An 11574-nucleotide genomic window follows, 5' to 3' on the forward strand; every position below is an offset into this window, starting at 1 on the left:
TGAAGTGGTGCGTGCAGCTATGTTTTCTGTCAATTTTCCAAAGACTAATTCACAGTTGTAGAGGTTAATGTTTTTGTGTGGCATATGTTAAGAGCCTTTCCTTCTTTCTTGATTAAAAAAACAAACATGTATTTGATCTAGTTTTGTTTGAAGAGATATAAAAGCTATACAACACACACACACACACACACACACACACACACACACACACACACACACACACACACACACACACACACACACACACACACAAGTAAAAACATTCATTCACCACCTTTTTCAATGACATTGTGGGAAGGGATTCCCACGTATTCATTGCCCTGAATACCATTCCGGATGTCCTTTGACAGTGAAACGCATTCTGCACAACCACCCGCCGCACCGTTGTGATATGATGCTATAAGGAAATGCACAGAGTACACTATTTGTGGTGTTATAGCTCCCCCTGGGGTAAAGCTGGTGAAGCCATTTCAGTATTTAAGCATTTGCTCGTTAATATATTGGTCATACAGTATATGAATATTAGATAATCGTAGATGACGTCTGAAAAAATCGTAAACTTGCATCTGATTAAAAAAAAAAAAAAAGCCAGGCCTTCCAGAACTGTTTAAACGGCATGGTGTGCTTTCTGTTCGCGTCTGTTTTAGGCATGTCTTGTGAACAGCCCCGCAGTGACCTCATTGCTGAATGCTGCTATTCACCTGCTCTAGCTGAAGATGTTCCAGAAAGAATAAGGTGCTCTAAAACGCTATTCACTGAACAGTACTAAACTGTTGTCTACACTTTATTTTGATATGCGTGCTGGGTACTATACATTATTATTATTATTATTATTTATTTATTTTTTTATTATTATTATTATTATTATTATTATTATTATTATTATTATTATTATTATTATTCACTATCGGTAAGCAAAAGGTTAATAAATGTTAGTGTCTCAGCAAGTGCAGAGTCGTATCCTAGTGCAGTATACCTTCCAGTTTAACGAGTTAATCACAGTTAAGTATGGGGGTGTTTTACATTATGGTCTCTAGCCCCGGACCCGGAGATTGTGCACTACCCGCGACAGCAGTGATCGGAGTTTCAACAGCTCAAACACTGGAGAGAGAAAGATGAACACTACTGCTTTGGGTTCCAGTGAAAACGCCAGCGCCTCGGATAGGAAACGAAAAATGACTGTTTCTGATAAGGAGTCGGGCAAAAAGCCGCACCTGTCATTGATCCTGGCAAGGGGCGGCAGCAAAGGCATCCCCTTGAAAAACATCAAGATGCTGGCGGGGGTGCCGCTGATCGGATGGGTGATCAGGGCTGCGTTAGATTCCGGGGTATTCGACAGGTACGTGCAGAAGGAAACGAGCACCTAGCTGCGTGTGCTGTGTGAAGATGCAAGCACGATATGTTAGAATAGGCTGCCCTGTCTACTCATTCACAATGTTCAGTGTGTGATTGCTGGTAATGTCGATCGCAAACTGGTCTCCGTGTTTCCCTTTAGTAGTAATATTGTTGCTTTACAGACACTTTATAAAGCGTTAGTTTTAAGCAATACAAACATACTAAGTTTATAAGGGATTTTAAGTTGTACATGTTTGCTTGTTGTCTGTGTATGTAGAAAAATATATCATTTTAAAACACTTTGGAACAAGTACATTTCACTCCACCGAGACTTGTTTTTTAAGAACCTAAAGAATGTACAGTAAATTCCGTGTTTAAAAGGAGGTGTTTTAATGTGTCAGCAGTAGTACTGGTTTGCAGTGTAATTAGTTACAACAAGAAAGTCCACTTTGAAAGCTCAGGTAAATGGTTATTGAGAGTACAGTACATGCACTTTTGAATAAAGCTCCCTGGGGTAGCTCCATCACAGCTGAGAGGTTTGTGGTTGTTGCTGCTCTCCACAGAGCTGTAAGCTTTTTAGAGTCTTTGTGGAGAGAAGCAATCGGCTCAAATTGAAGCAGCTGTTTCTTCCAGTGTTTCCAGTGCAGTTGTACAGTGAATAAGCCCAGTCCTGCTTGCTGTGGGGGAGCTCAGTCTGAGTCGTGGGCTTGTGCAGCTCTGAGCTGCCAGTCAGTCGGGGATCATTGAGCTAAAGCTTTCTAATCTCGCGTCCCATATTAAATCAATGTTCTTGACACATCAAGCGCTGCCTTCTTGTTTTAAACAGCGTGTGGGTCTCAACAGACCATGCTAAGATTGCAGAGGTGGCTGAGGAGTTCGGTGCTCAGGTCCATCGCAGGAGCCCGAAAGTTTCAAAGGACTCCTCGTCTTCCTTAGATGCCATCCAGGAGTTTCTGAGGCTGCACAAAGGTACCGAGCACAGCGATAGTCAAGGCTGTGGTGTGACGGGCTCCACATGCTTTTTGATGTAGAAAGACCTTAGCTGAGACTTGCTGCTGAAATGCTAAGTCAGACTGAGTCTGTTTTCATACTACACTTCCCATGCAGGAGCCAGTTAAGAAAGATCAGTCTGTTCACACATGGTCTGTGGTTCTGTAGACTTGTACCCTGTTGCTTTACACCACTTTTGATTTCAGAACCGAAACAGTACTGCACACGACACATTTGCATATCCAGATATACACAAAACCAATCTTTACAGTTCCATTCATACCTGAAGAGGTATTGAAAGCTAGTGTTTGTATATACAGTGAATCTAATCTATGAGCGCTGTTACCTAAATTAGATGCTATTTTTTTCTGCACTTAACCGTAATTACAGATATACACACACACCAAGCAAAAAAATAAATCAGTTATCACACATACTGTATTTAGCAATCTGAAAATTGCCCTCTGTATTTACAACATCCAACATGCCACCCAGGGCAGGTCCAGATTTAGAATATGCTGCTGAATGCCCATCGTTGCTTTGGAGTGGATGTGCTTGCCTGTCGATGCTCCCCTGTGAATGTGTAACTGTTTTTTTTTTTTTCCCAGAGGTTGATATCACTGGAAACATTCAAGCCACCTCCCCTTGCCTCCACCCCAACCACCTGCAGGATGCAACAAGGAAGATTCGGGAGGACGGCTGCGACTCTGTCTTCTCTGTCGTGAGGCATCACCATTTCCGGTGGCAGGAGGTCAAGACAGGAGGTAGCTATTCAAAAATCAAATCAAAATAAACAGACTGGGCTGTATGCCATAGATCAAATCAATGGCAGATCTAAAAACCACAGCGGTTCAAATAACTAAAATGTCTTTCCTTCTTTTTACAGAAAGAAATAAACTAAAAACTAGCTTGGATCCTTTTTTATTTATTACATAATCAATTAACGGTCCTTAGGACAGTTCACTCAGGGATGGAAATGACATTTTGGAATGGGTGAAACTGCAATAGGAGTCTTAGTTCCCCCCTGTTCGCTGGTAACTAACTTGTGGAATAACTACAGTACTCCATGAATGTTCAGGATGCCTCCTCTTCATTTGTGTGAGTGCAGGTGTGAATATCAAACCCCTAAACCTGGACCCTGCCAACAGACCTCGCAGACAGGTCTGGGATGGGGAGCTCTGTGAGAATGGCTCCTTCTACTTTGCAACAAGAGAGTTGATAGAGAAAGGATATTTACAGGTAATACTTACATACCTGCCATACAACTGTCAATATGGTGTAAGGGCCACCACTGAAGCGACATCGTAACTGATATGTGATCTTTCCTCAATGATTACCGCCTGACAGCGCGGGGGGGGGGGGGGGGGGGGGGTCTGCTATGAAATCTCTTGAATTGCACAGAGACTTCCCTGAATTCCCTGTTAAACATGCTAAACTAATCCTGTATTGGAGACAGCCTAGTTACACAAGTGTATGTGCTGCAGATCACAGGCATGTAGAATGTGGTGCTAGACCAAGTGCAGAGTGATAACATTGTGTTGTTACTTATTATAAAAACAACAGGATATCGTATGGCTGTAGCTTATATAGGCACAATATGTTAAAGTAAGAAAGAGAGGGCACCACTGACAGGGTGAATTGCATTGCTGTTTTCACTTGTGCTTTTCCAGGGTGGTAAAATGGCCTACTACGAGATGCTTCCTGAATTCAGTATCGATATTGATATAGACATCGACTGGCCAGTGGCGGAGCAGAGAGTCCTCAGGTAAAGGAATAAGCACAGTACTTGAATGTTTAAAGTAATAAGAAGCACTCAGAATGATTTCAGGGGTGGTTATCCCTCAGGGAGTCAAGAGCAGGTGTTTGATTGCTGTTCTAGGTTTGGATACTTTGGTAAGGACCAGCTGGAGAAGGTGAAGCTGCTTGTGTGCAATATTGACGGGTGCCTGACTGACGGGCAGGTGTATCTGTCTGCTGGGGGAGAGGAGCTGGTGTCCTGGAACATCAGAGACACCGCAGGGATCTCCATGGTTCAGGAGCAGGGAGTGGAGGTACTGCACGCCATTCACCGACAGACAGCGCGGGGATCTCCATGGTTCAGGAGCAGGGAGTGGAGGTACTGCACGCCATTCACCGACAGACAGCGCGGGGATCTCCATGGTTCAGGAGCAGGGAGTGGAGGTACTGCACGCCATTCACCGACAGACAGCGCGGGGATCTCCATGGTTCAGGAGCAGGGAGTGGAGGTACTGCACGCCATTCACCGACAGACAGCGCGGGGAATCTCCATGGTTCAGGAGCAGGGAGTGGAGGTACTGCACGCCATTCACCGACAGACAGCGCGGGGATCTCCATGGTTCAGGAGCAGGGAGTGGAGGTACTGCACGCCATTCACCGACAGACACCGCGGGGATCTCCATGGTTCAGGAGCAGGGAGTGGAGGTACTGCACGCCATTCACCGACAGACAGCGCGGGGATCTCCATGGTTCAGGAGCAGGGAGTGGAGGTACTGCACGCCATTCACCGACAGACAGCGCGGGGATCTCCATGGTTCAGGAGCAGGGAGTGGAGGTACTGCACGCCATTCACCGACAGACAGCGCGGGGATCTCCATGGTTCAGGAGCAGGGAGTGGAGGTACTGCACGCCATTCACCGACAGACAGCGCGGGGATCTCCATGGTTCAGGAGCAGGGAGTGGAGGTACTGCACGCCATTCACCGACAGACACCGCGGGGATCTCCATGGTTCAGGAGCAGGGAGTGGAGGTACTGCACGCCATTCACCGACAGACAGCGCGGGGATCTCCATGGTTCAGGAGCAGGGAGTGGAGGTACTGCACGCCATTCACCGACAGACAGCGCGGGGATCTCCATGGTTCAGGAGCAGGGAGTGGAGGTACTGCACGCCATTCACCGACAGACAGCGCGGGGATCTCCATGGTTCAGGAGCAGGGAGTGGAGGTACTGCACGCCATTCACCGACAGACAGCGCGGGGATCTCCATGGTTCAGGAGCAGGGAGTGGAGGTACTGCACGCCATTCACCGACAGACAGCGCGGGGATCTCCATGGTTCAGGAGCAGGGAGTGGAGGTACTGCACGCCATTCACCGACAGACAGCGCGGGGATCTCCATGGTTCAGGAGCAGGGAGTGGAGGTACTGCACGCCATTCACCGACAGACAGCGCGGGGATCTCCATGGTTCAGGAGCAGGGAGTGGAGGTACTGCACGCCATTCACCGACAGACAGCGCGGGGATCTCCATGGTTCAGGAGCAGGGAGTGGAGGTACTGCACGCCATTCACCGACAGACAGCGCGGGGATCTCCATGGTTCAGGAGCAGGGAGTGGAGGTACTGCACGCCATTCACCGACAGACAGCGCGGGGATCTCCATGGTTCAGGAGCAGGGAGTGGAGGTACTGCACGCCATTCACCGACAGACAGCGCGGGGATCTCCATGGTTCAGGAGCAGGGAGTGGAGGTACTGCACGCCATTCACCGACAGACAGCGCGGGGATCTCCATGGTTCAGGAGCAGGGAGTGGAGGTACTGCACGCCATTCACCGACAGACAGCGCGGGGATCTCCATGGTTCAGGAGCAGGGAGTGGAGGTACTGCACGCCATTCACCGACAGACAGCGCGGGGATCTCCATGGTTCAGGAGCAGGGAGTGGAGGTACTGCACGCCATTCACCGACAGACAGCGCGGGGATCTCCATGGTTCAGGAGCAGGGAGTGGAGGTACTGCACGCCATTCACCGACAGACAGCGCGGGGATCTCCATGGTTCAGGAGCAGGGAGTGGAGGTACTGCACGCCATTCACCGACAGACAGCGCGGGGATCTCCATGGTTCAGGAGCAGGGAGTGGAGGTACTGCACGCCATTCACCGACAGACAGCGCGGGGATCTCCATGGTTCAGGAGCAGGGAGTGGAGGTACTGCACGCCATTCACCGACAGACAGCGCGGGGATCTCCATGGTTCAGGAGCAGGGAGTGGAGGTACTGCACGCCATTCACCGACAGACAGCGCGGGGATCTCCATGGTTCAGGAGCAGGGAGTGGAGGTACTGCACGCCATTCACCGACAGACAGCGCGGGGATCTCCATGGTTCAGGAGCAGGGAGTGGAGGTACTGCACGCCATTCACCGACAGACAGCGCGGGGATCTCCATGGTTCAGGAGCAGGGAGTGGAGGTACTGCACGCCATTCACCGACAGACAGCGCGGGGATCTCCATGGTTCAGGAGCAGGGAGTGGAGGTACTGCACGCCATTCACCGACAGACAGCGCGGGGATCTCCATGGTTCAGGAGCAGGGAGTGGAGGTACTGCACGCCATTCACCGACAGACAGCGCGGGGATCTCCATGGTTCAGGAGCAGGGAGTGGAGGTACTGCACGCCATTCACCGACAGACAGCGCGGGGATCTCCATGGTTCAGGAGCAGGGAGTGGAGGTACTGCACGCCATTCACCGACAGACACCGCGGGGATCTCCATGGTTCAGGAGCAGGGAGTGGAGGTACTGCACGCCATTCACCGACAGACAGCGCGGGGATCTCCATGGTTCAGGAGCAGGGAGTGGAGGTACTGCACGCCATTCACCGACAGACAGCGCGGGGATCTCCATGGTTCAGGAGCAGGGAGTGGAGGTACTGCACGCCATTCACCGACAGACACCGCGGGGATCTCCATGGTTCAGGAGCAGGGAGTGGAGGTACTGCACGCCATTCACCGACAGACAGCGCGGGGATCTCCATGGTTCAGGAGCAGGGAGTGGAGGTACTGCACGCCATTCACCGACAGACAGCGCGGGGATCTCCATGGTTCAGGAGCAGGGAGAGGAGGTACTGCACGCCATTCACCGACAGACAGCGCGGGGATCTCCATGGTTCAGGAGCAGGGAGTGGAGGTACTGCACGCCATTCACCGACAGACAGCGCGGGGATCTCCATGGTTCAGGAGCAGGGAGTGGAGGTACTGCACGCCATTCACCGACAGACAGCGCGGGGATCTCCATGGTTCAGGAGCAGGGAGTGGAGGTACTGCACGCCATTCACCGACAGACAGCGCGGGGATCTCCATGGTTCAGGAGCAGGGAGTGGAGGTACTGCACGCCATTCACCGACAGACAGCGCGGGGATCTCCATGGTTCAGGAGCAGGGAGTGGAGGTACTGCACGCCATTCACCGACAGACAGCGCGGGGATCTCCATGGTTCAGGAGCAGGGAGTGGAGGTACTGCACGCCATTCACCGACAGACAGCGCGGGGATCTCCATGGTTCAGGAGCAGGGAGTGGAGGTACTGCACGCCATTCACCGACAGACAGCGCGGGGATCTCCATGGTTCAGGAGCAGGGAGTGGAGGTACTGCACGCCATTCACCGACAGACAGCGCGGGGATCTCCATGGTTCAGGAGCAGGGAGTGGAGGTACTGCACGCCATTCACCGACAGACAGCGCGGGGATCTCCATGGTTCAGGAGCAGGGAGTGGAGGTACTGCACGCCATTCACCGACAGACAGCGCGGGGATCTCCATGGTTCAGGAGCAGGGAGTGGAGGTACTGCACGCCATTCACCGACAGACAGCGCGGGGATCTCCATGGTTCAGGAGCAGGGAGTGGAGGTACTGCACGCCATTCACCGACAGACAGCGCGGGGATCTCCATGGTTCAGGAGCAGGGAGTGGAGGTACTGCACGCCATTCACCGACAGACAGCGCGGGGATCTCCATGGTTCAGGAGCAGGGAGTGGAGGTACTGCACGCCATTCACCGACAGACAGCGCGGGGATCTCCATGGTTCAGGAGCAGGGAGTGGAGGTACTGCACGCCATTCACCGACAGACAGCGCGGGGATCTCCATGGTTCAGGAGCAGGGAGTGGAGGTACTGCACGCCATTCACCGACAGACAGCGCGGGGATCTCCATGGTTCAGGAGCAGGGAGTGGAGGTACTGCACGCCATTCACCGACAGACAGCGCGGGGATCTCCATGGTTCAGGAGCAGGGAGTGGAGGTACTGCACGCCATTCACCGACAGACAGCGCGGGGATCTCCATGGTTCAGGAGCAGGGAGTGGAGGTACTGCACGCCATTCACCGACAGACAGCGCGGGGATCTCCATGGTTCAGGAGCAGGGAGTGGAGGTACTGCACGCCATTCACCGACAGACAGCGCGGGGATCTCCATGGTTCAGGAGCAGGGAGTGGAGGTACTGCACGCCATTCACCGACAGACAGCGCGGGGATCTCCATGGTTCAGGAGCAGGGAGTGGAGGTACTGCACGCCATTCACCGACAGACAGCGCGGGGATCTCCATGGTTCAGGAGCAGGGAGTGGAGGTTCTGCACGCCATTCACCGACAGACACCGCGGGGATCTCCATGGTTCAGGAGCAGGGAGTGGAGGTACTGCACGCCATTCACCGACAGACAGCGCGGGGATCTCCATGGTTCAGGAGCAGGGAGTGGAGGTACTGCACGCCATTCACCGACAGACAGCGCGGGGATCTCCATGGTTCAGGAGCAGGGAGTGGAGGTACTGCACGCCATTCACCGACAGACAGCGCGGGGATCTCCATGGTTCAGGAGCAGGGAGTGGAGGTACTGCACGCCATTCACCGACAGACAGCGCGGGGATCTCCATGGTTCAGGAGCAGGGAGTGGAGGTACTGCACGCCATTCACCGACAGACAGCGCGGGGATCTCCATGGGTCGCTGCCTGAGGGAAAATATAAAGAAACACACAAGACCACCATCACGTTGTTCTCTGTAATACACTGCTGTGTACTAGGACAGCAGCAAATAGCTATATATTGTATAAGGACAAGCTCTGTTTCAAAACGAATGTAAAACTTTGAAGAAACAGCGCATGAAATACATGAATGAGTGCCTTCATCAGCTCCCAGCTGTTATCACAGACCTCTAGCCTCATGTTGATTTTTCCAGCCTCTCGGTTAATGTGGTAGAAAGTGTGTATTTTTGTGTGCCTTGGATAAGGTGACTGTCCGTGTTGCTTTTGCAGGTCTGTCTCATCTCATCCAGAGACTGCCACATACACAAAGTGCTAGCCAAGAAGACGGACTGCCAATTAGAACAGAACGCAGCAAACAAAATGGAAGTTCTAGAGCTTTGGAAAAACAAAAAGAAGCTGTCATGGGAGCAAGTGGCTTATATGGGTAAGTGTTATTTATTCAGGGTTGGTAGTTCTGAAGTATTATTTATTTGTATTATTTGTTTATTTAGCAGACGCCTTTATACAACAGAGACTAGGGTGTGTGAAATATGCATCAGCTGCAGAGTCACTTACAACAACGTCTCACCAGAAAGACAGAGCACAAGCAGGTCAAGTGACTTGCTCAGGGTCACACAATGAGTCAATGTCTGAGTCGGTATTTGAACCAGGGACCTCCTGGTTACAACCTTCTCTTTAACCACTGGATCACACAATCTTTATTAGGATTTACTATAAATGAATAGCTCACAAAATGAAATCCATGTCAAATTCATGTCTGATTGAATATTCTAAGTTATTATAAGCCCAGACAGAATACTCTTGTTGTGCAGAAAAAAAAAAGAAAAACCTCATCTAAAGATAGATCGTTCAGGTCAAATATAAATAGTTGGAACAAACTTTCAGTAATGTATCTTTCAATGGTCAAAGATTTTATTGATTAGTATTAATTGTTGTATAAACAGGCACCTAAACCTGGCTTGGCACCCAGTGTAGGCTGGCATCCAATGCCCTGGTAAAGCAGCAGTGTTTCTAGCAGTCCTTGGCAGTAGAATATATTGAAGCCCTGTCCTTGTTTTATTGCAGGTAACGATGAAAGTGACGTGGAGTGCCTGAAGAAGGCTGAGGTGAGTGGGATCCCCCACAATGCCTCCTCAGACACTGTGAAAGCCGTGGGGTACACCTGCAGGAACAGCGCTGGACGTGGGGCGGTGTGTGAGTTCACTGACTACATCCTGCTTCTCAGTGAACAGGCCAGGGCTAAGAGCCAGCAGAAAAAAACACTGAAGAGTGTGTGTAGCTAACACCTGAACAATCATACAAATCTTACCTCTTGCACTGTACCAGTTTTGAATGTAACAGACCACTTAGCGAGCATGTATTTTCATTTTAAAACTTTCCGTTTTAAACTGGTTGAAATCAGTTTTGCACTTCCTTCAAATCTCCCCCACCCCTTCAACCCCTCCTTTCTTGTCATTAACCGAACAGCTGCTTCCCCTGTTTCACGGACGCGCTTTCCAGTCAGTTTTGACCCAGAAGGCACAGCTGTGTTTCAGTGACCTAGGAAGTGAATCTGTAACAGATTTACTTGAAAGTGTGGCACATAAACTGTGAACTTGGTTTAACAGCTAGACTGCATGTTTGAGACCCTGTTTAAGGACTGGAAGTACCTGATAGGTAAGATTTATGAAATCGTTTGGTTAACTATAACCTCTTTGAGACCAACACACCTTGATTTAATTCTGTCTTTCCCTTCTTTAGCAGTGTCCGCCTTGTTTGGTCTAGGGCCTCCTAATGTAGTGGATTATTTGCACCAGTAGCCTGGTCAGCTCATACAATCTTGCCTGATACATCTACCTGGTAATGATGTCTGTGGGAAAAATGCTGCCGACGTGGATATTTTACAAACAGCTGCTTCTACTGAAAACCAAACTGCTGATGCAAACTGACTGCCTGACTGACAGGCTTTCTGATTTACATTTTAAATTAAACAACAACACTGCTTTTTATTGTATTTTTTCATTTGTGTGTGTGTAGCTAGAGAGTCCTGTATGTGAATGTGCTGGAACCTGGTTATCAAGTATCAGGTTAGATCTGTGGGAATCTGCTTTTTAATGATTTCGATGGCTCTAGTTTTGTATGTCACTTGCATGTGTGTTTGTGTTGCATTAGCAAACCTGCCTACATTTCTAGTAAGTCGATTAGCTAGTGCCCAGTGTGTTACAGTAATAATTACTTCTCAAAATATGAGTGGTGTCCTTGGGGTCGTTCATTTTAACATGTTATTCTGTTCTTCCACACCCTGCTTGAAGTGAAATTGATGGTCCTGAAGTTACTCACCTGGTAAAGGTATGACAGGGGTGAGCCCTACAGTGAGGAGAGCGCAGGTTCACATGTGTACTTTCAATGCCCTTTCCTAGTCTCCTGAATACAATGAAAAGGAGTTCTTGTCTGCAGCGATTCATGGGGCACATTCCCAGGAAATAAACACACATGCACGGTAGATGATAGCCATTT

At 50.1% G+C, this 11574-nt stretch overlaps 1 protein-coding gene across 1 annotated transcript; it reads left to right on the forward strand.

Moving 5' to 3' along the window:
* The first annotated feature begins 1256 nt into the window (after nt 1-1256).
* On the forward strand, nt 1257-10509 carry LOC121320279 (N-acylneuraminate cytidylyltransferase-like). Its single transcript, XM_041258532.1, has 8 exons — nt 1257-1339; nt 2162-2304; nt 2934-3092; nt 3434-3564; nt 3996-4090; nt 4205-4376; nt 9349-9502; nt 10144-10509. The coding sequence occupies exons 1-8, from the start codon at nt 1272-1274 to the stop codon at nt 10359-10361; spliced, it is 1140 nt and encodes a 379-aa protein (XP_041114466.1). The 5' UTR covers nt 1257-1271; the 3' UTR covers nt 10362-10509.
* The last annotated feature ends 1065 nt before the right edge of the window (nt 10510-11574 follow it).

Source organism: Polyodon spathula, chromosome 8 (assembly GCF_017654505.1).
Source record: "Polyodon spathula isolate WHYD16114869_AA chromosome 8, ASM1765450v1, whole genome shotgun sequence".
NCBI lineage: Eukaryota > Metazoa > Chordata > Actinopteri > Acipenseriformes > Polyodontidae > Polyodon > Polyodon spathula.